Source organism: Prunus persica, chromosome G3, assembly GCF_000346465.2.
Source record: "Prunus persica cultivar Lovell chromosome G3, Prunus_persica_NCBIv2, whole genome shotgun sequence".
Lineage (NCBI taxonomy): Eukaryota > Viridiplantae > Streptophyta > Magnoliopsida > Rosales > Rosaceae > Prunus > Prunus persica.
In genome coordinates this window covers 26,934,814-26,960,441 of record NC_034011.1, presented here as the reverse complement: position 1 = coordinate 26,960,441, position 25,628 = coordinate 26,934,814, and the positions used below count along the sequence as shown (strand labels likewise).

Sequence of the window (25,628 nt, the reverse complement as noted above, 5' to 3'; positions counted from 1 at the left end):
TGGAAAATCCATTAAACTCCCGCAATTCACAGAATGCTTTTTGATTGAGTACTAAATATTTTATTTTTTAATTAAAAATGAAATCCTTGCACACAAAAAAGAAAAGAAAAGAAAAGAAAAGAAAAGAAAAGAAGGCTTTGTCTGCGGTTCGTGAATTGTTTAAAGACATAAATTCTTTCTTTTTAAACAAGAAAGAGATCTAACAACAACAGATGTCAATGGTGGTAAGTGGGGCCATAGTCCACACGTCCAGTGCCCCTCTAATAAACTCTGTTTTTCTTTTATTATTTTTGATCGTACGACACGAATAGTGCCTATATATTTGTGTGTGTGTGTTTGTGTTTTATACTTGCTTGATGGACGCTTTCTGTAAAGTGGCAGATGAGCAAAGCAAAGCTGCAACTTGCAAGAATAAATAACACCGTTTGGTAAATAGAGAATATAATGTTAGGGTTATTAATATTATTAGGGTAAGTGGCATGATGGATGGATGAACCCCCTTCCTTCCCTTGTGCTTAAATGAATGATGAATCCTTCCATGATGGTTGCAGCAGCCAAGCCATGTGTGCCTGCTCTTTTGCCACTTATATAATATTAATAGCATACCAATATACAAATTACGAGTTTGAAATTTGCTCAACAATCCAACTCTCACTATAAATTATTATAATGTGTACTCAAGTTCGAGTTCCTTTCATTATAAATTACCACTTGTACTCAAGCTTGAGCTTCTGCTACCGTATACTAGAGAATCTAGAATATCACTTGTCTAAAATATATAATTTTTTTCCTTTCACTAAAAACAACAAATAAAGACAATAAATCGGATTAACAGTTGTACGGAATAAAGAAAAAAAGTAAAAAAGAGTTTCCGAAAATGAGATGACGTGATTCTTTTATCATGCACCCACAGAGTAAGACTCAGACAGGTGTTTTGGAATTAGTGATCGTTCTAACTCCATTAACAGTATTTGAAAGCATCTGGACGTAAAGGCACCCGTCGGGGTTCCATGGTGTAGTGGTTAGCACTCTGGACTTTGAATCCAGCGACCTGGGTTCGACTCCCGGTGGGACCTTTTTACTTTAATTTTTTTGCATGGGGCCCAGCAGATCTCTCATATGAAGAAAGCCAGACAGACATCTCCCCACTGGGCCACTGTCACCAGTTTCTTTCTTTCTTAATAGTTAATACCTTCACCTTCGATTACGAGCAGCTCCTGCTGAAACAGATTTTTACTTTAGATTATATGTGGATCATTTGACATGAAACTGAGGGATGCACGCGAGATTAGATTCAGGAATGGAATTGGTAAAAAGCCAAGTCAGTAGTGCAAATTAATACATGATGATGATGCATTCCGCTCTCGTGCAAATTGCAAATTGCAAATGATGAGATTATGTGCCTTTTCTTAATATAATACAAGGTATGAATAATAAAACAGAAATAACTCACAGCGTCAATAACCACTTCCACTATAAGTAGCACACACAACAGAACAGACACAATGCAAAGCCTTGCACAGAGCAGAGGGCAACACAACAGACACAAAGGAAGACTCTCCAGCAGCTTTCAAAATTACAGGAAGATTACTGCATAAATGGCTCACACAATTTGAGCAGCACAAGCTTTGGCCATCCACAGGAAGACTCGAAATCTTAAAAGTTGAACACAGCACAGCCATGGCAAGCTTTGCTCTCATTCCCAAAATCCTATAATTTCTCCACCTCCAGATATGATCCACAATCCCAGCCAGCCAGAGCCAGAGCCAGAGCCAGAGCCAGGCAAAGCGTTTTTACTACATAACATAATGCAATTGTTTACCTTTCCATTCAACAGCACAGCAGCCCAATTAACAAAGATGAGACCAGAAATGATCCCATATTCACCATGCACTCTAGAGTACTATGTACTCATGAGACTCCAGCAAAACCTGACACAAAAAACACAATCTAATAGCCTATGGAGTCTTTACAAGTGCTCATAAGTACTAGAAAGGATTCTGTCAAGAGTTGCCTGCTTACCTTTGTTAGCTAACCAAAGGATGGAAACCTCCTCCCCCTCAACATTATTGTTGCTAATTCACATCAGACAGATCAGCCCAAGCTGTCAGAGGCCTAGAATTTCTGAGTTTCTCCCAAGCACAAGCAGTACTATAGAGTATAGACTCCATCTTTAGCCGGAAGCCACCTGATCCTATCCCTACCACCAACATTATCGGGAACCAAGTCGTTTATGGAGTTCCTGATTTCAAGTAAAGCGTTGGAAGTTAGATGAGGCCAAAACCCAGTGTAAAATTTAGGACAGTTGTGGCTTAATTATTAGTATCTTATTAGTATAGTGATTCTGCTCTCCATCAGTATTAGATATTTCTTCCATGACCATCCTGAACTATAAAAACATAAGTTAGGGGCAATAATCTTTTCATTTTTCACAATAGGCAATCATCTCACGGGTTCGTGGCATAATAGTTGTTAGCACAAAAAACCAACCCAGACCTTACAGAACCCATGTATTAGATGAGTGGTGGTAACTACTTCTATATGTGAAGAAAACAAATCTCATGTAATTGCATATTGGCTTAGAAACTACTTCAGGCTTAAATGTTTCTTGGTGCACAATCAGCAAAAGCTAAAAACTTCAAATTTAATTTTTAAATGGAAAGTTGTCTGTACTTCGAAAAATTCTACATGGTGGGGGCAAACCCAGGCATTGCACTATAGACTAGTTATCTAAAGTCATCATCACTAATTTGTGCACCTTGTCTTCGTTTGTCTCTCCAAGTCTCTCCCCACACCTTGGCCTCAGCAACAGCTCTTTCTCTCTCCAACTCCTTGTTTAACATAGTTGTTTCATCTGGAGAGTTATCCCCTGAACCCTTTACTTCAACCTTGTTGGTCTCATTTGGTTCATTATATGGACGGGATGCCAAGTAATCCATAGCAAGCGCAATATCCCTCATTGAAGGCCGGGCACCAGCATCTTCTCTGAGACACATGGAAGCCACTTCAAAGGCTTTCTTCAAGACAGATACTGAAAAGCGACCTTTAAGCTGTGGATCCGCAAGTTGCGCAACATTCTTGTGGTCTTTCATAAAAGGACGTGCCTACATAGGCAAAGAATGGGATTAATCATGGCCAAATATCAGTTAAAGAAAATACTGCCCTGTCATATTTAGAAATTGAACACATAACCCTACACAGAAGCAAAATCTTTTCTTATGCCAAGTATTCAACTACGGTGACCTCCAAGATGAATTGAGTACTATCAAAGCCAAAATTTACTGCTATGCATTCTTTCCTATATCCTCTTAAAAAATAAGAAAAGATTCCCCACTTCACAAAATTGGTTAAAACTGAGGCATTTGAATTATACAACTACAACATAAGAACAGGTTGATAAAATACCATGCAGACAAGACATCAATCGTTGCTCAACATCCTCAAAATTAACAAGCAACAGAATGCGATAATATCTACAAAAAAAATACTCAGACCTCTACAATACTTATTTATGCACTCGAGATGATAGCTATAGCTATAGCTACAGGGTTAACTCAAGTAACTATATAACGTTGCCCTTGAGAGCCTAATCAGATGCAATGTTGGCATACTAGTAGACATAATAAATGAAACAAAGTGAATTACCCACTCAACAAGATGCTTCTCACGACCAAGATTGCTATCAATCGCCTTATGTCCAGTGATCAGCTCCAACAATACTACCCCGAAACTGTAAATGTCAGACTTTGCTGTCAGCTTTCCGCTTTTAGCATATTCAGGAGCACAGTAACCATGAGTACCCATGACCCTGGTGGAAACATGCGATCTATCTCCGGTTGGACCAAATTTTGCAAGCCCAAAATCAGAAAGCTTTGGGAAGAAACCTTCGCCCAATAAAATGTTAGCTGATTTTACATCCCTATATATTACAGGTGGATCAGCTTCATGGTGAAGATATTCCAATCCCCTGGCTGCACCTGCAGCTATCATCATCCTTGTATTCCAATCAAGTGGCTCCTTACCAGGTGGAGGATCTGGCAACAATAACATGGGGAGGTCAGGCACTTGAAAATTTTATAAATGAGAAGATATAGGATAGCGAGTTACATGACATGCATTACGTATGATTAGCATTAGAGCCTACATACATAAGTTCTTTATAAGTCAGACTGTAAAGGGTAAACACGAGAGCTGGAATGTCGTTAGAGTGGTTCTACTGCCTCATATATGTCACTCATAAATATTTGAAATATAATTTCCTGTTTTACTCACAAAATGAAACAAACATATAAAGCAGAGAGTTGAGGTGAACTACAACTAACATTGTTCATCATTTATTAGTTGTACGTGTGTTGGGTTACCTCAGACTAGAGTTGAGTTTGACCCCATGGATCGAGGAAAAACTCATATTCTTCAGTCACTAGAACCAAGATACAAGCTCTAAACTACATTAAACTATGTGATGCATAGCCTACTTTGGCTAAGCAAAGTCTTCAGGAGAATATGATTCATTGGGAAAGACTGAGAACAAACATTCACAATCCATTTTGATAGGAGGGAGCTCACGAATTACACTCTTGTAACTCTGGCCACCCCCCTCAGAACCTATTGATGAAAAGAGGAGAATCTCCTTTTTTCTTGGTTAATTTTGCACAAGATGTATAACTGAATATATAGTGAATCAATTCATGGGAGTTTAAGCATGAAAGGAACTACATATCGTGTTATAAAGTGAAAGCTGAATGGCATTAAAGCATTTACAGTGGAGGTGATCTGCCAAGCACCCTAAGGGCATGAATTCATAGACAAGCAGGCGCTGCTCCCCTTCAGCACAGTAACCACTTAAACTGACAAGGTTAGGGTGACGCAGAAGAGAAAGCATGAGAACCTCCACCAGAAACTCCTTTTCTCCTTGAAGACCCGTCTGATCGAGTTTTTTTACTGCGACAACCTGCTGAAAAGAAACTGCTCTCTTTAAAATTGAATAAAACAAATCATGAAAATAACTTAAGTGATGGGGATGAAGATATCAGCAATCTTGAATGATAAAAAGTTCAGAAGAAGTTAGTCATCCCTTGAAACACTTACTTGACCAGATCCCAATTTTCCTTTGTATACAGCCCCAAATCCACCTTCTCCGATACAGGAGTCCGTCCTAAAATTTTTAGTTGCAGTTGCAAGCTCACGGAAGGTGAATGTCTGAGCCTTATTTTCTGCATTAGTTCCATCTTCTGGAGCAGATTATAGGACAACATTCAATAACATTAAAGAAGCAGAAATATCTAATAGTACAGGGCAGAAGAGAGAACTGTATCACATCAATTTGATTCAATGTGTATAATACTGACTCAGAACATCTTAAAATTCAAATTCAGTAAATTAAGCAATTCTCCTACAAATACATTGAAACTGTAAACAGCTTAGCTAAGATTTAGTGTTGGTATGAGTTCTCCAATAGTTACTGCTGTCATTTCATTATCCTATTTAGGTACTGGCAGTGAGTAACCTTGGAACTATGGCTAGCTTTGTCATGATCCTAGACAAGCCCAGCTGAAAAGTATAAAACCCTTAACAAGTGTCAATCTTGAATATTTTTGCACGCTTGTTCTAATATTTTTAATATTTTCAGAAAAGATTGAAACTTGGGATTTCAGAAAAGATGTCATTTCAATTGAAACCAGATAACAGAAGGTGGTAACTGGTAAATGAGAAAAACAAAAATCCCAAATTGAGAAAACAAGAAACTCCAAGAACATGATCGCATTCAGTTATAATACCCGCGATGAGCTAAAGGCGCAAAATCTAAAAAGCCAACTGATTACAATATTATAGCATGACCCAAATCACAAAACAACACAAAGAATCAAGAACACTGTCTTGACTCTAAAGTTTGATGACAGGAAACAAACTGATAGCATTCTCAAACTGGTATTCTAATGGAAAATAAAGAAAGAGAAAAGAAAGAGAGACAATCGCATCGTATCAACTGACCAGAAGACAATTGAGCCACATTCTCCTCAGGCTTGCGTATTGTCGTCTTCCCGACGTCTTTCTCTTCGTCTGTGTCGCCCTTGAGCTTCTTCCCCTTCCTGAACCCGAAACATGGGCAATAGCCCATGTTGCTCCAACGGAGATGAAAAATGTTTTCCAAAATCCCAAGAAATTTAAACGAAGAGAAAAAAGGGGAGAGCCAAATTAAGCACTCAACATTTGTTCAGAGTGGCGCACACAACACAACCCAACCCTTTTTTGTATATGAAGGCAACAGAAACAGAGGGCTCGCAATTCCCCAAACACACAGGCTTCCAAGAAACGACGTACCACGGGACGAACGAGTACAAATGGGATCTTTTTCTAGAATCCATGCTGTCGCTTTTAATATGACGTCACCACTCACACGTGGTCATTCCTTTTGTTTTTTATTCTTAACTTTTGGATTGGTCAACTTCTTCTTCTTTTTTCTTTCTTTTTCTTTGACATTCTTCTTCTACCTACTTCTCATATTCCATCCTTTCTTCTTCCATGCTACTAATAATAATAATTAATAATTCTGCTAAAATAGAATAACAAATTATTAATAGTAGAAAATCTCTTTTGGAATTAATAATTTATACTTATTTATGCCGGATACCTTGACATTATTATATGTAATCTGTTGGATTTGATTTTAATACCATAAACGTTTTCCATCCATCATCCCAGAATTCAGTGCTTCAAATCAAATCTGTGACATTCGATGTGCTTTTCTTATTTATCCAAAATATAGAAATAAAAATAAATAAATAAATAAAAGAGATGGTTCTTTCTGCCATTTCAAGTTTGGACTTAACAACCATATATGGTTACGAGTTGACCACCACGTATTGCTACTAGGACTTCACTTCACACTACTTCGACCCACCCAAACGGCAAGGGAAACTCATTCAAAAAAATAGTCATTATTATTATCAAGAGGATTGGAGAAGACTTGTCGAAACATGACACGTCCAGCTTAGGTGTTCAACCAAAATAAATAAATTTCTAGTAAGCTCGATACACTTTGTTTAATGAAAAATACTTCCCTTCTTCCATGTAAGTAAAAACTTCTACATTTCTGCCAATAGCAGTTAAACAGGCATGTAGTCTTTCTTTTTGTGTTTTCAATTCCGTAAATGGAGGCAAGCAATATCCTAGTTTAATGAACCTGCGTGTGTAGATATTCCCCATGTTTAAGATCTAATTCATTTTTAGCTTTAGCTCATTTCTACTTAAGGGTGTTGATCAAAACTTCGACAAACAAAATTCGAAATATTTAAGATAAGAAAGGCAACCGGCCATGACTTTGATTTTATGGTGGTACAACAAAAGAACCCAAAAAAAAAGAAAGGAGTTCGATAGAACGTCAATGAGTGGCTTAATGTTACAAGTATAAAAAGTGGAGGACGTGCCAAAACATAGGATGAATGAAATGCAATGTCAAGCATTACAAAAGGAATGGAACAGTTTTCACCACAACCTTCCTTGAGCTACAAAATGTGTCGAGATAATTTTCATCCATTGTGCCAAAGCCCGATAACTGGATGCCGTACTCCGCCAACTTCTTGATATCCCTTGGAAGGGGGGATTGCCAAAGGCCATCCCACCATGCCGGAGGGAGAAGCGGTGTGAAAGCACATTGATTAGGCTGTTTATGACACCCAAGGGGGCCTGCAAATCTGTTCCACACATGCCCCCAACCAATCTGAAATCTTAAACCTTCTCTCAACAAATCACCTTGAAAGCTGCTTAAAAATGCAAAATTAGAACCAGTTGGTTTGTCGCCTGCGAAAGATAGAATAGAATGAACATTACAACACTTTGAGGTTTGAGCAACATTTGTTAAAGGAAATTATCCAAACACTATATGTATGTATGTACCAAGATTGTTTGCTGCAGCCAGTGCTGCAATTAACTGTGCATAAGTCGTCCCAACACGCCTGTGAGCCCCAGACACAACAGCATATTTTGCATGTGATGCGAGAAAGAAGTCTACAAAGGCAACCCATCTGGGCGCTGGGCCCCAATCTTTCATTCTAAAATCTAAACTGTGCAATCCCTTTCTGCTATCAGATATATTTCCTTTGAAAAGTTCATAATCAAAATGAATGACCTAAGAAAAACCACAATTCAATTAGAATCAAAAGGACACAATTCGATAGTTAAACAATTTGTAAAAAAAAGAGATTCTCAAAGTATTTAACTCGTTTGGGTGAAAGAAATTAAGGCTGCATTCCTGACTACAGATTTAAAAGAGAACAAAGTTATATAGAGTTACACAATGTGGGGCCACAAATAGGGGATGCACACAGGTGGTATTTATTATAAAATTCATAATTTCATGAGTGTTATACAATGCTGATTATGCAGTATAATTTGTAACATGCCAGTGTAAAAGTATATTACCTCTGCAAATTTGCTTATATTTGGTGTAATACTTTTCACAAGAGAGGGAGTATCTGACACTATGACTACCCTGGGTCTTGGTGACTTGCCAAGATTTTGCTTAGCTTTTCTGATGCAGTTCAATGCTGCCTGAGCAGCTCTGATAGACCTGGAAAACACGAGGCAAAAACCTGCGTCATTGATTAAACTCATAGGAGTGTCAAGTGTGTGTGAAAGCTTTCTGATGCATGCGTGCACATTACAATTGGTTTGGTATCAACTAAGAGGGGAGGTTTAAGGATAATAACACTTCACAATGAATTGGCTGCAAAATTTAATCTATTTCTGAATTCAAAATTTAACCTAATCAAGAAATGAAATAAATGGGAGGTTGCATTACTTATTCATGAGCATTCGCATGTGCAGTGAAATATCAGGTTCCACTCCACTAAGAACCCAATTGACGGCATCCTCAACATCCTCGGAAGGAGTTATAAGCACTCTCATCAGCTCCCCAAATACATTAGGCCGAGAATGGAGAACCTCTGGCTTTCCAAATAAAATAGAAGCAGCATTCCTCATCTCAGGGTGTATATTTTTCAAGAAAAATTGGGCTGCCACAGCATCATTTGTACCTTGGAACCTGCAGTATTAATGTTAATGATCATGTGATGATATCTGATGATGAGTTATCTAAAATTTGTCTCACTTTACCATATGATAGGTTGCTTCCATTTCCTCCAGTCACTACAAAGGACATTTGTCTGTGTTGGCTTCTCAAAGTCATCAGTCCTCATAATCAGTTGCCTTCCATACTTCTTAACACATTTATTAAGTCTCCACAGATGCTTAATTTCTCTCATGGTAAAGGAAACGTTGGAATAAGAAATGTAATCCCCGAAAGGGAATTTTCCCCTGAAATAAGCAACATTGATGTGAGCACAAGAAAAAGCAAGAATTACTGCAACTTAGTTATGATGATCCTACTTGTGTCAATGTGTGTTGGACCCCATTATGTGGTAATGCTAAGGTAAACCATTGAATGAGTTGCAAAGAATGCATCCAAGGCACATGAAAAATGATTGAAGTGTAAAATTATAGGTTCCCATAACAGCACTGCCTCTGGGGCATTCTAATAAACATTCAAAGGAAGCTCTATATAACTTTTTTTTTTATAAGAAACAAGCAATATATAACATATAATAATATGGTTTAATGGTAAGCCTAAAGACCAAGTTTTTCAAACAATTCAGGTTACCGCAGGGAAAAAGAACTTATGAAATACAAGAAAAGAAAGGCTTGAGAAAGAACCAATATGCCTGGTTTGCCCAATGATCAGGGACCGGTTTAATAGTATACTCAATGCTGCACCATTTAAAATTTTGTACATTTCATTCCCGAAACCTGCCTCTGATGCTTTACCCATCACAAAGCCATGCTGACAAAACTGTTCGGGAGGAAGATTTCGGACCCGGGAAGCACCTGAAATTGAATGAGTCGTATGAGCTTCCATCTCTCAAAAGTTCTATAGGATGAATCACAGGTTCCACACTCAAAGTAGGATGCTATGGAGTTTGAAAAAAACAAATAAGAAATTAAAAATCACTTTTTTTTTCATAAGGATATCAGCAAATTCAGTGAAATATATAGATTAAATATAAGAAAAAGCTTGTATATGGAACAAGAATGTGAAAGATGGATGGCCTGACTGGGAGTAGTTGTGAGGAATAAATACACTAGATGGAATCAGAATATGGGCAGGCAAAGCATGAAAGTGCTAGTAGAATTGTTCAAGCAGGATCAGGGAACATAACCTAATGTATCTCACACAAATGTAAAATCTTAAAAGAAGCTGAGAAATTAAGAACAGGACCAATTTCAATGTTTGGGACTATCACATGAATCAGGTAGCATGTATATTACATTTAACACTAACAATCAGCCTGAAGAAAATGAGAATAGAAAAATACCATTCAAGTCAAAGTGATGTTGAATAAGTTTCCTGACTCTGAGACTTTCCTCCCAGAACCCTCCTTTGAAGTCCTTTCCCATCTCTTCCACCGTAGCACAGGAGTTGGATTTTCTCTTACTCTTGCTCTCAGGCTCGTCCTCAACCCCAACCTCACCACCGCTTTCAGACTCCGAATCCGAATTGTGAATTTGCATGGGGAAATCGGGGCTCGTTGGAGGATCAACCTGTCTTAAGTTGAGCATCAACAGCCCCATTCCAGCACACAATGCACACACTATCAGAATTGACCCTACAGACACCCGTCTCCTTCTCCAAACACCATACCTCATCTTTTTCCTTTCCTTTTCTGTGTGGCTAATGGATCTGAAGCCACAGATCGCCTGCCGACTACCTCTGCCTCTCGAGAAGCTCAGTTACTGAAACACAGAGAGTGGCGAGTGTTTAGTGGATTTGGGTTGGGCCACCGTTGTTTTCTTTCAGGCCGTGCCTCGTGGCCCACTACAAAGTCGAGTAATAAATTCAGTCAATAGAAAATAAAGGAAAAATAAAAACAAAAAGGGAACGAGAGAGGGAGACGTGGCGACCACAAAAAGAAGGTGTGGGGAGGAAGGGAAGGCCAGTCAACGGTCAAAAATTCCAAAATTCTAACCACCAGTGCACAACAAACCAACAAACAAATCTAGTCCACCAAGCAAATTATAGCTCCCCTCCAGAAAATATTGCGTCCGTACATTCTCCCATGCCACCCTCTCTCTCGCGCCCTTTACAACGACCATTTCAATCCACACCTTAACAAAACACAAAACAAAATCAAAGCATCAAAAAAACGAATAGAATTTTGTTATTATTTGCTAAAACCGAAACAAACCAAGAATGAAATGAACGGATAGTTATTCCGTCCTCATTGCATCTGTTTTTCTTCTTCATCAAACCCTCTCCCAGCTCCTCCTCCCATTGTGATCTCCATCCCACATATTCTCACAAAAGCAAAATGGAGAAGAACCTCCCAGAGAAGGATGATCAGCCCAAACACGACGCACCGTCACCCGACTCCTCCGCTGCAATTTCAAAGCCTAATGACGATCACAAGTCCACTAGTGCAAAGCCTGAGGATGATCATAAGTCCACTGGCACAAAGCCTGATCATGATGATCCCAAGTCCACTGCAAAGCCTGATCATGATGATCCCAAGTCTACTCCAAAGGCTGATCATCATAATATTGATGATCATGATCATAAGTCCACTGCAAAGCCTGATGATCATAATGCTAATGTGAATCCATCCGAGACCGTGGTTCATCTTCATACCGACGGTGATGACCCGGATTATGAGATGAAAAAGGACCTCGATCCGAATGAGAATGAGATTAAGACTGAGAATGACGGTCAAAGCGATCCGGTCGTAGTTGAAGATCCAGTTCCCGAACCCGAACCCGAACCCGAACCCGAACCCGAACCTGAACCAGAAGAAGATCCCAGCCTCGAGAAGGTGTCTGAAGACCTGGACCGCTGCATCTCGTCTCTGTCCAGCGAGAAAAATGAAAACGACGACGGCCTCAGTTTTCCTGAAGAGCTCCCTAAGCTGGTGGAAAAGTTCATGAATCTGGTTGAAGATGAGGTCATAGCGAAACGCGACTCGGGGGAGAGCAAGATCAAGTGGTGCCAGGTGCCAGAGGAGGACGCGTCGTTCTTGGAAGCTCTGGATCGGATAAGGAGGCTGAGCAAGTATCTGTCTTTCCTTGGATTGAAATTTGAAGAGAGTCACGGCGCATTGATCAACCGCCTCGGAAGCATTCAGCACAGAGCCTTGTTGTATCTCGAAGAAGAATTCAGAATGCTTCTAGAAGAATCTAGACACTGCACGGAGCCTAATACTCCCTCGGCTGGTGATAAAGACCACAACAGCCACGGCAATAAAGGCGGGAATAATAATAAGCAGCAGCAGGATCAAGAACAGGACCGCTGCATGTTGCCGGATTATTCTGAGTCACGCGGCGGCGGAGATCAATTACAAGCTGATATTTTTCCTGGATACGCTCAGGAGGTGGTGAACAATATGAACAAGATAGCCAAGGAGATGATATCAAGTGGATACGAAACCGAGTGTTGCGAGGTTTATACAATCTCGAGGAGGCTTGCGTTCGATGAGACTCTGCACAAGCTGGGCTTAGAGAAGCACAGCCTTGACGACATTCAGAAAATGAACTGGGAAGCGCTGGAGAGAGAGGTCGTGTCGTGGATCAAGGCCTTCAAGGAATGTGCCGCCGTCTACTTCTCCGGCGAGCGCAAGCTAGCCGAGGTCGTGTTCGCTGACTACCCTTCCATCTCATCCAGCCTGTTCAGCAATCTGACGAGAGGAGTGATCATACGGCTCCTGAATTTTGCCGAAGGGATCGTGATATCCAAGCGGTCGGCTGAGAAGCTATTCAAGACGCTGGATATGTACGAGGCCTTGCGCGAGGTGGTTCCGAAAATGGACAATTTGTTTCCCGTGGAGTGCGTGAACGAGCTGAAAGCGGAGACCACCACTGTTCGGAGCCGGCTTGGGGAGGCGGTGATTTGCATTTTCTGTGATCTGGAGAATTCCATTAAGGCTGAGGCCGGGCGGAACCCGGTCCCGGGTGGTGCGGTCCATCCGTTGACCCGTTACATGATGAATTACCTGAGGAACACGTGCGAGTACAAGGAGACGCTGGAATTGGTGTTCAGAGAGCACTCGAAGATCGAACGCTCCGACTCAACGAGCAGGCCAGATCATAACTACGAGGCAGGGGAGGGAATGTCGTCGGGGAACGCGAACGAGCAGAGCGACCACCAATCGCCGTTCTATTTGCAGCTGATGCGAGTGATGGACTTGCTGGACTCGAATCTGGAGGGGAAAGCGAAGCTGTACAAGGACTCTGCATTGAGCTCCATCTTCATGATGAACAACGGGCGCTACATCTTGCAGAAGATCAAAGGGTCGACGGAGATCAACTCGTGTATGGGGGACACGTGGTGCAGGAAGAGGTCGTCGGATCTGAGGCAGTACCACAAGAACTATCAGAGAGAGACGTGGAGCCGGCTGTTGCAGTGCCTGAGCCACGAGGGGCTGACCGTGCACGGGAAGGTGGCGAAGCCGGTGTTGAAGGAGAGGTTCAAGAGCTTCAACGCCTTGTTCGACGAGATCCACAAGACGCAGAGCATGTGGGTGGTCAGCGACGAGCAGCTTCAGTCGGAGCTCAGGGTTTCGATATCGGCGGTGGTGATTCCGGCGTACCGGTCGTTCTTGGGGAGGTTCTCGCAGGTGCTGGACCCGGGGAGGCAAACAGAGAAGTACATCAAATTCCAGGCGGAAGATATAGAGACGTACATTGATGAGCTATTTGATGGAAACCCCAATTCCTCCATATTCAGGAAAAAACCATGAAACCCTTCTCCCCTCAGATAGTTTTATTATGAATTGAAGCAGCCAGCGTAGTCTGGCCTAGCCAGGCGCGCATCAACTGTGTAACTCAAGGATCAAGGCTCGTGAAGTTAGCAGACAATCGGTTAAAGGAGCTAGCGAGGTCAGGTGTAATGCATGTGTATCGAAGATCATAAATAGGATCATGTGATTATTTTGCTGAAGATCAGATCAGGTGAAAATGGCCAAAGCGCTCAGAGCCTCATTGATTTGGTTCTGGATTTTAAAAATTCTTCTTTCTTTTGTTTATTAATCTTGCAATGTTGTGTGAACATGCACATTGATTTCTTTTGTTAAATACTGATCCAATTCTTTCATGAAACCGCTTCATTGATTTGTTTATAATCAATAATTATAACCTTTTTGGTTTCTGATGTGATTAATTTTAGCATATATGTATTTCTAGTTCCTTTTTGGTGGAATATATTTGTAGTTCCTTCCCTTGTTACAATATATATACATATATGCGTGTATGTAAAAAGTAATCAATCGGGCTCCTTGCATCCAGAACTATACGTGCATGAAGTTTTTATGACTGTCTAGCTAGTACAGCAAAAACAACCATACAAGTAATATTGCAGAAACCAAAAATTATTAAAGATGATCTTGGTGATTGACCAAAAGGAGAAACGGAATCCAAGGTACTGTTTCCAATGTGGAACTGAAAGAACCATGAGGGGGGATGGAAGGCCAAAATGGTCCTGGACTAAAGGAGAGAGAAGGGATTTTTAGAAAAGGGAGGGGTAATAATTGGGTGAAAATGAAGCACAGGGAAGGGAAGTCCTAATTTTTCTTCCCACATAAGGTGATCTCTCTCTTTGATGGTCTGAAATTCAATGCGTTTAGGCTGTAGATGCAGAGATTGGCTTGTTTTGACTTGACTGTTATTTCATCTGATGTGGATTTGTAACCAGGAACATTGCATACTGAAGATGAACTCCACATTAAGGTTGCCTGGCAGGAAGACACTATTGCTGAATCTTGTGCACACTTGATCCCCTCAACAGCTGGGATTTCCAACTTGTAGACCCCATATTTGTTCGTAGTTCTGTTCACTGAGAATGATATATGTTCTGAGGTTCTTGGTGAGACTGCTTGGAATATGCAATCTATTTTAACTTCAGCACCTGCTGGAAATCTATTTTAGCTTCACTTTTAAACAAATAATTAAGCAACATATATATATATATATATAGCTTTACAATAGTAGTATGTATGAGTAATGAGTGTTGAGAAATGTGACCTGGTATGAAGTAGCTGTGTCTGGAGAAGGTGTTGTTGGAGCAGATGTCACAATAAACAAGACCCATTACAATAATCTGGGACCGGGTGGTACCTTTTACTGGTTTAGCTTTTGCTGCTTCAACTCCCAAATATACTGACTGGAAAAACAAAGATGAAATAACCAAGAGAAATAGTGGATTCATGGCAACAATAATGGATCAGATGAGAGAGAGAGAGAGAGAGAGAGAGAGAGAGAGAGCTAGGGATACTGAGGATGAAGAGTTTGCTGTTATTCTGTGAAAAACTTTGAGAGCATTATTATCACATTTGTTGAAGATGAGTGTATTGTGTGGATAGTGAGTGAGAGCAGTAGATGATGGAGATCCAACTGTAAGCAAAAAGTTGGGGACATTTTATCATTTTCACTACAAACATAGACATGTGAATGTCATTTGGCAAGATGTGTAATTGATGTGTAGGAGAGAGAGAGAGAGAGAGAGAGAGAGAGAGAGAGAGAGAGAGAGAGAGAAGAGTATAGATTCTATGCAGGGTAATAACAGCTGCTTTTTTATTATTTGAAGGTCTAAATTCGAAAACATCCAATAACACAGAAGCTCATTTTATTTATGCAAACTCTGTATACTAATAGCCTGTCTAAACTACACTACAAGTCTACAACAATGGAGAAATTAATATAATAAATCTCTGCATGTATGTAGTTTAGGGTTTGTTATGTTACTTGGCTCTTAAACTAAACCAAAGTCAGTTTGTGTTATGGAGAAATCTGAAGGCAGCTTTTATGACAACCACAGGACAGGACAGGACCACAGTTCACTCAATCCAAACTACTGTACTTATGGGCTTTAATTAATACAAAGTCCCTAATCTGAATCTCATCTCTATTTCAACCCAACATCCATAACAGGACAAGACCCCACATTTATTTTCAGGGCCCATGAAATCAAATTGAAAGATCCAATTGCAGGAGTCTTTTGGGTCCCGGCTGAATTATTTGAAGCACAAATTCACAAAGTAAACAAATCAGCAAAACGGGGAGTAATGTGGGATTTGTTACAGACAGAGTTGACAATTATGTCAATAAAATTTATTAATACAGATTCTAGTTTGACCTAGCCATATGCTTGGGCAGAATATAGTCCAAGCCAAGCCAGCAGAACAGACCATACAGTCGTCCCACATTGGATTGGACGTAGCTCAATTTTTACTGCCCTTTCTTTTCTTTTTAATCCCACCATTGCCTCTTCATTCCAATTAATTCATATGAAAATCATATAAATGTAGGAAATTAACCACTTATGCGTTATTTAGTTAGTCAAGTTAGATTGGTTTTGATATTGATATTGAAGATGGGAAGGGAAAGCAAGAGTGCAGACAAAAGAGTGAGTATATTTGATACATGTGAAAGCAAGGCAAGGCGTGTTGTTGATGAGTTGAGTTGCCGCCTCAGAGGGGCATTTTGAGGAAAAGGGATTGCGGGTTAAGACAAACGCTTCATTCCTTTGGCAAATACAAGGCTTAGGCGGCGCCACCGACGCCACATCCGACGACTTTGCCTATGTCTCCTTCTTGGTCTCATCCCTTTCTTCCTCCCTCTCACTCTCAATTCTTCATTCTCTCTCTCAAATCATCCCCTTGTCTTTCTCTATTTTCACAACTCTCCCACCACTTCTCCTAAATCATCACCATCATTACGATACACACATATAATTTGTCTTTTATTCACATATATACAACCAAAAAAATCTCCACAACTTGTACTAATTTTCATCATAATCCACAATTTATACTTATTACTTAAACCAGGTGTTTTGTGTGTGCTAATGTTTGAAGGAAATATTTTTGCTCACCACTTTAACCCAAGTTATACTCTCATCACCATTGTCAACACTTGACACGTGTTCATGGACCTAACTATAGTTAACTATTTGTTTTGTATTTATGAAACCATGGTTATCCTTATGGACATATGTCAAGTATTGAGAAGGGTGATAATGGTACAACTTGAGAATTAAAGTTGTGAGCAAAAATACTCTCAACGTTCAAATACTCTTAGTAATATGTTATTCAAATGATTAAGATCATTTACTCTCCCGACTCTTACATTTATGATATTCAACTTCCCCGTTCTTGAATATATGAACTTATAATTTATTTTATATTGATCTTTTGTTAGTGGACCATTTGTACATGTTACAAAACGTCTATTACACTACTCAATCTCTTTCCAATATCACGTTTGTACGTTCCTTCAACCTCTAGCTACCCAAATTTCATACAAATTTTTGCGACAAAAGTCGTCTAAGGGAAGAGAGAAGAGACATGCAAGCCTTGGTGCCTCTCTCTTTGTCAATATCCATTATTGAAGTCATTTTCGCAATTGCGATGATTAAAAAGCCCTTCTTGTCCTATTTATTTTTATATTTTCCCTTTTTTATTTCATGAAACCATTTTTCCCTAGATTTTTCCCCATTTGTTATTCTCGTCCAACCAATAACCAATCCCAAATTCACCACCAAGGAAGAGTGAAAATATTAATTTAAAAGGGAAATCAAATAACAAGAACACAATTCCAACCTCCTTGTTCTCAGCTGGGCCGGCCCAAGGAAGGTGGGACCCGGATAAACTCAACATTTGTCTCCTATACTCCCTCAGGCCATTAGCTACTAACATACAGTTAAAGTAGGTACAGAAGATGACAAAATTATGCCCCTTGAAAACAGCTATGCATAGTACAGAGGAGATGAAATGGAGGTAGTCAATCACTACCTACAAACACAAAGCCAATCGTTTTGGGTTTTGTCCCTCTAATTCTCTTCCCCTTTCTTGCAAAAATCTGGGCCAACAGACAAATCCCCCCTCCCTACCTTCCGGCAATAAGTAGAGAGAAAAAAATAGTTTCTGCTCTTTCTCTATACCATACCAACTCCCACCTAGGTTCTAGGCTCTATCTACCAATAGCTTCATGCATGAGAGCAAAATTGAATTTCCTCATTTCAAAAAGAGTCAAAGGGCTGATTAGTCTACTTTAATATCATAGCTAGTGAGAGAATTTAATCATCCTTTGGGGCTTTAATTTGGCTGATTAGTCTATATATATATATATATATATATTTTGTCACTCTACGTTACATTATTAGTATTTGGTAGAAGGAAATTAATCATCGTAATGATGATGAATTCTCTTTGTGGGAGTATGGGGTCTATTAAGAGTGAAATCTCATGCACCTCCGATCTCAAACCACCGTCTCCGAACGAATCGACAACCATGTCCATTTCCATGTCCGAATCTAAGAAAACCACAACTCCTCCATCCTCTGAGATGGAGCAGAGCAGCCTAACCCCGCCCAGCCTCAACTTTCCAACACTCAAGTTCGAGTTAGACGGTGATGTTGAAGTCCAATCGCCCGACCATTCCATATGGGAGTCTTTATTCTCAGAACAGTTTGATACCGACTTCATGGTCTTATCGCCAGTCCCAAACAACATGCCTGATTCACCCCAGCCAGGCTCTTCCTTATCAGCTGCTCATAATACTTACAATTACAACTATGCTCAGTCCATGCAGGGCCAGAGCCTCTCAGGTTGCTCTCCTCCTCGGTTTTCGCCTCATCTTGGAGCCTTCAGCAGCACCCACAACCCCAAAGGGAAGGGACTGAGCCCTCTCCGGAGGGTCTTCAACTCCCCTGTCAATCAATATATGCAGCCAGCTGATCAGAACATGCAGTCAATGCCTCCTGCATCTATTGAAGACTTCTTGGATGACTATCAAAGAGACAGCTTCATAGCAGCCTACCAAAATCCAACAACATCATCATCGAAGATGTCTGGAACCTCATCGCAGTCTTATAATCCTCATGACATGCCAACATCTTCAACAGTTCCAGCTGCCCCCTTGGACTGCCTGCCAATGCAGAATTCTTCAAGGTTTAGCCGATCCGCGAGTGAAACGTCGTTGGTTACGGCAGGTAATTCTCAAATGACCCAAGAGAGCAGGGCCAGTGCATATCAGCAGATGGGCTCAAATTGTGGCGCACCACTATCACAGCAACTGCAACAAGAACGCCAGCAAGAGAAGCAACAACAACAACAGCCGTTGATGCATCCCATAAAACACCAACTCCATCACAACCTTAATTACATGGCCCCTAATCTTCCTATGGCTCCTGAACAGGTAAATTTCTATATCTTAATATTTCTATAAACTTCCACGTCATCAACTTATTAATTTTTTCTGCTTCCAAACTCTTCAAATTAATTGATCCATCAAAATATCTCTATGTTTATGTATATGCAGCAGGAACAAGATAGTGGGCTCCAACTGGTTCACCTCCTTCTGGCTTGTGCGGAGGCAGTTGCAAAAGAAGACTTCATGTTAGCCAGAAGGTATCTCCACCACCTCAACAGAGTGGTGACGCCTCTCGGCGACTCCATGCAACGTGTCGCTTCCTGCTTCACGGAAGCCCTAAGCGCCCGCCTCGCCGCCACTCTAACAACCAACCCAGCTGCCTCCGCCCCTAAACCCTTCTCCCCTTTCCCTCCCAACTCCCTCGAAATCCTCAAAATCTACCAGATCGTCTACCAAGCCTGCCCCTATATTAAATTCGCCCACTTCACCGCCAACCAAGCCATTTTTGAGGCCTTCGAGTCCGAAGAACGTGTCCACGTCATCGACCTCGATATCCTTCAAGGATATCAGTGGCCGGCTTTCATGCAAGCCTTAGCAGCCCGCACCGGCGGAGCTCCGTTTCTGCGGATAACCGGGGTGGGCCCCTGTATTGAGGCTGTGAAAGAGACGGGCCGTTGTTTGACCGAATTAGCCCTCTCTCTTCATGTCCCGTTTGAATTTCACGCAGTCGGGGAACAACTCGAAGATCTCAAGCCACACATGTTCAACCGAAGGATCGGCGAAGCCCTGGCCGTGAACACGGTGAACCGACTCCACCGAGTTCCGGGCAATTATCTTGGGAACGTGTTAGCAATGATCCGTGACCAAGCACCCAATATCGTGACTTTGGTCGAACAGGAAGCGAGCCATAACGGGCCCTACTTTTTGGGGAGGTTTCTTGAGGCTCTGCATTATTATTCAGCCATTTTCGACTCGCTGGACGCGACGTTTCCGCCTGACTCAGCGCAGAGGGCGAAGGTGGAGCAGTACATATTTGCACAGGAAATCAGGAACATTGTGGCGTGTGAAGGGGCGGAGAGGACGGAGAGGCATGAGAGATTGGAGAAGTGGAGGAAGGTGATGGAGAGCAAGGGGTTTAAGAGCGTGGCGCTGAGTGCAAACGCGGTGACTCAGTCGAAGATATTGCTGGGTTTGTATTCCTGTGATGGGTATAGGATGACGGAGGACAAAGGTTGCTTGCTCTTGGGGTGGCAGGACAGGTCTATAATGGCTGCTTCTGCATGGAGATGCTAAACTTGCTCATGATCTCATTCAACTTGTTTTTGCTTTTACGTACACGTACGTGCCTGCTTCATTGGAGTTTTCTTTTCTGTTTTTTTTTTTTCTTTCTAATCAGATACTTGTTTTTTTGGTTTATATTATTTGTTTTTGTTTAAGATCTAGAAAGTATGAATAATGGTTTCATTCTCTTTCTTGATCAATACAGGGCTCTGATTTTCGTCCAGCATTCTGTCGTAACCACTGGACACTGAGATCTGATAATAAACAATTGGTGTGTTGGTGGTAAGTAAGAGGATCCGGGAGGGATTTTATTATGGAAAATGTTAGGCTTACCACATTTTTCATATCACATTGTGCACTACCTCTCTAATAGAAATGAGTCCCATTGTAATTTGTTATGACGCTGATATCTAATTTGTTACTACAAGGTATAAAGAATGCAATTTAAAATCAATTATCCATAACTGATTCAATATATTAGGCGGGTAATCTGTTTCTTACTACATCATCATGGGTTTGACATTTCAAATACTAATTTGTAACAGTCAAACAAACAAAGAATTTGCCACGTATTTAAAATGCGAGGCTAAAATAGTACTTTTCCTGTTTTCTTTTTTAATCCCACCTCTTTCCCTTGTCCAAACAGGGAGAGAAGGCCAAGTTTATTCCGTTGTACTTTGTTTCCCTGTTGAATTTTGATTCAAAATTAGTGTTGTGCTTTTGCTTTCATCCTTGCTTGCGTTGCCTCAACAGTCAACACCTTTATCATTATTGTACCATTTTGGCATGAATTTAAGTATAAACAGAGGCACCAACCATCGACAATTCAATTCCCATAAGATTCGTATAAATAATTTCTTAAAATAGATACTAAGCTACCAAAATACATCAAGCACCCATTTTATATAGAAAAACGCAAATACTTCACTAATATTCACTGTTACACAGGATTTCCCTCCAACAACACATGTGACAATGGGGGATTGGACTGTTGTACAAATTATTTTCTCTCCAGTTACTCATTTCCACGTTCCAGCAGACCCCAGGAACCCCAACGCAGCCTCACTCAGAGTCTTCACCATGCTCACCCAGACTTACTCTTTTACAATATCGAACATGAACACATATTTTTTCTTGGGGCCTCATCAACTTTCTTTTCTGTTCATGAAAACAAACAAAACAAATAGTCAGAAGCTGCAGTTGATGTGCAGTTGATGGATGTCTTTATTTAGAAACTCAGTCTTCAACATAGAATTAATCACAGTTGCAATATACTAGACTTCAAGCACCTTCATAATATATAAAACAAAATGGAACCAGAAGTTTTATTCACGTTGCTTAGCGACAATGACAATCACCTACAAGGGTACCCCAAGGTGCCCATGATTGCCCAAAAAAGAATTAGCAATAAGAGGTAAATGACACTCCAACTATTCTTTGTTGGTGTTAAGGACAACAATAGTCCACTTGAAGTTCACGGTATTGAACGAGACAAAAATTAGGCAGTGTCCCTCTTCACCAGTAACAAACCAGCCGTGAACAGGGCAAAACATATTGGCTGCTAGCCTAATTGGTAATCATAAGAAATCTAACCTAACAGGCATAAACATATATACAAAGCACCAATTTCACAGAAACAGAGCTATTACATTAAACAATTTAGGATGAAAACTACCTGTTTTTGCTTTTGTTACAGAAGGCTGAACAACAACATGCATGGTGATAATTCCTCTTGGAAGCTCTCCAAATGGTGCTCTACACTGACCAACAGTCTTGTTGTTTTCCAAAATCTTCCCAGCATTTATCAATTTTATGTCGTTGGCTCCTTTTGGTGCAATTTTTTTATCTAAGACCACAACACTTTAATTTTAGAGAACGGAAAATGATAAGCAGAATGAAGTTAAGAAGCGCAAGAAAATAATAAAATTAAGAAAAAAAGGGCCACATAAGACAATAAGACAGTGAAAGCCATAATTAATGTAGCAGAATTAGGAACGCCTTAACATCATACAGATATGCATACAGTAATTTCAATTCATAAAGATTTGCACATACTTTGATATCACACATATTGTCTAAAAACACGATATTTTAGAGATTTGTCCTAGTTGATGTGGTAAAGGCATTGACTGAGGACATAGTCTAAATAGATCCTTGATCCCAACTCCTATAATTATCACAAAAGAAACACTGCCTTCATAAGCATGAAGACCAAGAGAAGTTACACAATGCAGACACTGTCTGTCAGACTAATGATTCAGCCCCAACAGATGTCATGTAAAAAATAATCCTATAAAAATGGTTTTTCACAAGCACCGTAATCTGGGTCCACCAATTAGAAGTGGTGTTTTACTGCTCAAATACCCCCTACTTTAACTATACTACTACTAGGTCCTTCTGTGCAACCAGATAGCACATCTAGATCACAGCTCATATTCTTGGAATGTTTACCAAGGTTGCGAACCATATAACTATTTAAGAATGTAAGCCTACTTGTCAAAAAAGAAACCTCATTGGTCCACAAGAAACAAAAAATCAGCTTTACAATACTCATTTCCTATTCTTCAGACAATGGTATTTATGTCACCATTAAGCTTTCTCAACCATATGCAAACTCTCACTTCCCACACACCTCAAACATCAAGCAAGTGGAACTTTGTTGGCCGATTCCAAAGCTTGAACATAGATTTTCCATGTTGAATATGAATACTTAATTTAAATCAAATCTATGTACCAGAACTACACAAATATGCAACAACTGAAACAAAGTTCAAGTCGGAAACAACAGCAAAAATTGGGTTCAAAGTCGAAATTATAATTTTCTATCTCAACATGAGAACATGTTAAGATTCATACTGTGGGAGTTGGTTGCTTGGAGTCAGGGAACAAGATTGAAACAAGATTGGTTTTTTCATAAATTCCAAACCCCTTTCCCCCACCAAATGAGAAACGCAGCATGAGAATGTAAAATCCAACAGATGCATCAACAAGAACTATCCAAATGAAATTTGTGCACGCTGTTTTTATTGATAAAGAGGACAAATTCGACAAACATTACATCCATCAAAGTGGCATCCCTCTATTAACAGAGTACGTAAAATTAAAAAAAATGTGCAAAATCATCAAATGCGAAGTGGAAGTGTCTGACCTTTCGGCCACTCAGCCACGATTCTCTCCTTGAGCATTGCCACTGTGGATGCGGGTGAGTAGCGGAACGGACCAATATCCGATCCGTCATAGAGACGGAACTTAAGCTCAACCAGGTCCTCCTCCGGCATTGGAAAGTTGAAACCTTCCGCCAATTGAACCAGTCAACCAAACGTTTCCCCAGAACCTTTCTTCAGGCAAAGAAATCCCACAACACCTCTTCCCCAGTCAAAAACTCTGTTTGGCTCCTGACCACCAAAAGATTTACCACAATTCAATTCGTTATCCCAAATAATTAGCTATTTTGTTCACTGCATTGCCTCCCGATGAATTTTCATTTACAGGAAGAAAGAAAATGAAAAAGTTGTCGGACATAATTCATAAACAAATAAAGAAGATAAAAGCGCGTATAAATTAAAAGTACGATGAAATAATCCGCAATTATGGGAGTAATAATAAAACATACCGGAGAGAAGATGGGGATTGAGCAAAAGGAAGAGCTTTTGCGAGTGTGCTTAGGGTTTTGGCGAGAAGAAACCCTAGACCTGATCTTGCCTCTTTCAGCTATTCTTAGACAGAAATAGACAATTTTAAATTACATATGATGATGCTTTTGATTCAGGAGCAATCGCTTTCTTTTTCTAATTTTCTTGGGACGAAGAGAGAAAAAGTGAGATTTCGATTTCGAATCGTGTCAGTAAATAGTATAGACTGGAGAGAGAGAGAGAGAGAGAGAGAGAGAGAGAGAGCAAGAAATGATATCTCTGTGGTTTTTTTTGTCAGTAAAATTGACCATGTAAGAAGAAGAGAATCAGGATCCTCTATGCCATGGAATACTTGTACTTGAAACTTGTAGGCAATGGGAAGAATATCATTAGGGGTTGGCTGTTAGGTGGCGCAGAGTGATTGGGTCGTGTAGAGTAGGAAATTGGAGTAGCAAGGGTGCCTCTCTTTCTGTGTCGTTCACATTGACCAGAATTTAGAAGGAGACCTGAACGCGTGGGTGAGACACGGAGACCGTGATAAATGCTTTGATTAAAATCAGATAGATGCCACTGCCATTGCCGGTGCCGTTTGGCATGCCACGCGAATTTAGCTGCGCCCCGGTCAAAGTTCACTACCATTGCTAATTGCTAAGCTACTTCTCTCACACCGTATACGCGACAGTTTTTATGGACTTCTACAAAAATTAGTATATGCAACCAATTTATATGCATCTATCAAAAACAAAAAAAATCAATTTATATATGTATGGGTTTTTTGGATATTCAAATATATGAGTACTTAAAAGAGTTATTTATATTAACATTTCTTGAAGGTTCAAGGCTTGTCACAAAATTCTTTGAGGTTTCAAAAATTACATGAACATCCCTTGAGATTTAAGATTGTTTTGACAAAATCTTTTTTCGTTGATTGTTCGTCTAACTATTGATGATTTTATTTAAAAAAAACTTATTCAAATGATAAAATTAACCTCAATGAATGTATATGAAATTTAATTTCAAAGGTTAACTTTGTCATTTGGATATTTTTTTTTTTACAATTTTAGAAGAAAAATCAACAAAAAAGGATTTTGTGAAAACAATTTAAAAACTCAAGGAGTGTTTGTGTAGTTTCTGAAATCTCATGAGATTTTTTGAAAAACTCAAAAACCTTAAAGGGTGTTAGTGTAAATAAATCACATAATAGAAAAAAAAAAAAAAAGGTTGTATAATAATGAAAATTCATATTCCTCTTTGGTTTGTTTGTATTATAATTTTATAAAGGTTAATTGAAAAAAATGGAATAGCTTGGACCGGCAAGTCTTATACAGAAGCTATATATAACCAGGCCAGGCCCTCCGGAAAGTAGTGTGAGTTAACTTGGCCCACAAATATTTTGGGCTTAACGCCGGCTAAGTAGCAAGCAAGCAAGCATGCATAATCTTGATTTATTTACAATATCTAACCATATATAGCCCAGTGCAGTGTGCCGACCTTCAGAATTAAAAATTTACTTTTGTTCCTTTATAT

General features: G+C 40.0%; 6 protein-coding genes and 1 non-coding gene across 9 annotated transcripts; 3 read left to right on the top strand and 4 right to left on the bottom strand.

Moving 5' to 3' along the window:
* TRNAQ-UUG lies at nucleotides 1,005-1,076 on the top strand. The gene has a single exon. It is a non-coding gene; the product is annotated as a tRNA-Gln (tRNA).
* Nucleotides 1,368-6,960, bottom strand: LOC18782122 (serine/threonine-protein kinase PBS1). 3 transcript variants are annotated; one of them, XM_020559041.1, is made up of 7 exons: nucleotides 5,992-6,959; nucleotides 5,089-5,231; nucleotides 4,762-4,954; nucleotides 3,646-4,034; nucleotides 2,759-3,104; nucleotides 2,023-2,242; nucleotides 1,368-1,931 (listed from the first exon to the last, which is right to left on the bottom strand). In XM_020559041.1, exons 1-6 carry the CDS (start codon nucleotides 6,116-6,118, stop codon nucleotides 2,232-2,234), a joined length of 1,209 nt encoding a protein of 402 aa, XP_020414630.1. In that variant the 5' UTR covers nucleotides 6,119-6,959; the 3' UTR covers nucleotides 1,368-1,931; nucleotides 2,023-2,231. The 3 variants fall into 3 exon arrangements, with proteins under 3 accessions (XP_020414630.1, XP_007216605.1, XP_020414629.1); XM_007216543.2 differs by lacking the exons at nucleotides 1,368-1,931; nucleotides 2,023-2,242 and having other exon boundaries at nucleotides 2,264-3,104; nucleotides 5,992-6,960; XM_020559040.1 differs by lacking the exons at nucleotides 1,368-1,931; nucleotides 2,023-2,242 and having other exon boundaries at nucleotides 2,264-3,104; nucleotides 4,762-4,951.
* Nucleotides 7,289-11,215, bottom strand: LOC18782720. The gene is made up of 8 exons (XM_020560221.1): nucleotides 10,957-11,215; nucleotides 10,371-10,870; nucleotides 9,720-9,882; nucleotides 9,115-9,315; nucleotides 8,801-9,043; nucleotides 8,422-8,569; nucleotides 7,897-8,128; nucleotides 7,289-7,800 (listed from the first exon to the last, which is right to left on the bottom strand). The coding sequence occupies exons 2-8, from the start codon at nucleotides 10,699-10,701 to the stop codon at nucleotides 7,463-7,465; spliced, it is 1,656 nt and encodes a 551-aa protein (XP_020415810.1). The 5' UTR covers nucleotides 10,702-10,870; nucleotides 10,957-11,215; the 3' UTR covers nucleotides 7,289-7,462.
* LOC18781769 (exocyst complex component EXO70B1) lies at nucleotides 11,350-14,205 on the top strand. The gene has a single exon (XM_007216011.2). It carries the CDS (start codon nucleotides 11,364-11,366, stop codon nucleotides 13,779-13,781), a length of 2,418 nt encoding a protein of 805 aa, XP_007216073.1. The 5' UTR covers nucleotides 11,350-11,363; the 3' UTR covers nucleotides 13,782-14,205.
* LOC18784150 lies at nucleotides 14,293-15,444 on the bottom strand. The gene is made up of 2 exons (XM_020560222.1): nucleotides 15,061-15,444; nucleotides 14,293-14,944 (listed from the first exon to the last, which is right to left on the bottom strand). Exons 1-2 carry the CDS (start codon nucleotides 15,242-15,244, stop codon nucleotides 14,601-14,603), a joined length of 528 nt encoding a protein of 175 aa, XP_020415811.1. The 5' UTR covers nucleotides 15,245-15,444; the 3' UTR covers nucleotides 14,293-14,600.
* LOC18781877 (DELLA protein RGL1) lies at nucleotides 18,232-21,077 on the top strand. The gene is made up of 2 exons (XM_020560560.1): nucleotides 18,232-19,233; nucleotides 19,360-21,077. The coding sequence occupies exons 1-2, from the start codon at nucleotides 18,232-18,234 to the stop codon at nucleotides 20,479-20,481; spliced, it is 2,124 nt and encodes a 707-aa protein (XP_020416149.1). The 3' UTR covers nucleotides 20,482-21,077.
* LOC18782934 (membrane-anchored ubiquitin-fold protein 4) lies at nucleotides 21,290-24,560 on the bottom strand. The gene is made up of 4 exons (XM_007215100.2): nucleotides 24,083-24,560; nucleotides 23,618-23,864; nucleotides 22,145-22,315; nucleotides 21,290-21,627 (listed from the first exon to the last, which is right to left on the bottom strand). Exons 2-4 carry the CDS (start codon nucleotides 23,745-23,747, stop codon nucleotides 21,572-21,574), a joined length of 357 nt encoding a protein of 118 aa, XP_007215162.1. The 5' UTR covers nucleotides 23,748-23,864; nucleotides 24,083-24,560; the 3' UTR covers nucleotides 21,290-21,571.

Bases quoted from the DNA above. Each gene is read 5' to 3' on its own strand.
- LOC18782122 (XM_007216543.2), bottom strand. From the start codon at position 6,118: ATGGGCTATTGCCCATGTTTCGGGTTCAGGAAGGGGAAGAAGCTCAAG. The intron at 5,232-5,991 runs GTCAGTTGATAC...AATCTGCTCCAG, and splicing joins TGTGGCTCAATTGTCTTCTG to AAGATGGAACTAATGCAGAA. The intron at 4,955-5,088 runs GTAAGTGTTTCA...GTTTCTTTTCAG, and splicing joins GAAAATTGGGATCTGGTCAA to CAGGTTGTCGCAGTAAAAAA.
- LOC18782720 (XM_020560221.1), bottom strand. From the start codon at position 10,701: ATGAGGTATGGTGTTTGGAGAAGGAGACGGGTGTCTGTAGGGTCAATT. The intron at 9,316-9,719 runs GCATATTGGTTC...TGCTTATTTCAG, and splicing joins CTGATCATTGGGCAAACCAG to GGGAAAATTCCCTTTCGGGG. The intron at 8,129-8,421 runs GTAATATACTTT...GGTTTTTCTTAG, and splicing joins ATATAAGCAAATTTGCAGAG to GTCATTCATTTTGATTATGA.
- LOC18781769 (XM_007216011.2), top strand. From the start codon at position 11,364: ATGGAGAAGAACCTCCCAGAGAAGGATGATCAGCCCAAACACGACGCA.
- LOC18784150 (XM_020560222.1), bottom strand. From the start codon at position 15,244: ATGAATCCACTATTTCTCTTGGTTATTTCATCTTTGTTTTTCCAGTCA. The intron at 14,945-15,060 runs GTCACATTTCTC...GATTTCCAGCAG, and splicing joins ACACAGCTACTTCATACCAG to GTGCTGAAGTTAAAATAGAT.
- LOC18781877 (XM_020560560.1), top strand. From the start codon at position 18,232: ATGATGAATTCTCTTTGTGGGAGTATGGGGTCTATTAAGAGTGAAATC. The intron at 19,234-19,359 runs GTAAATTTCTAT...TATATGCAGCAG, and splicing joins TTCCTATGGCTCCTGAACAG to GAACAAGATAGTGGGCTCCA.
- LOC18782934 (XM_007215100.2), bottom strand. From the start codon at position 23,747: ATGCCGGAGGAGGACCTGGTTGAGCTTAAGTTCCGTCTCTATGACGGA. The intron at 22,316-23,617 runs GTCAGACACTTC...TTGTGGTCTTAG, and splicing joins CGTGGCTGAGTGGCCGAAAG to ATAAAAAAATTGCACCAAAA. The intron at 21,628-22,144 runs GTAGTTTTCATC...TTTCATGAACAG, and splicing joins TGTAACAAAAGCAAAAACAG to AAAAGAAAGTTGATGAGGCC.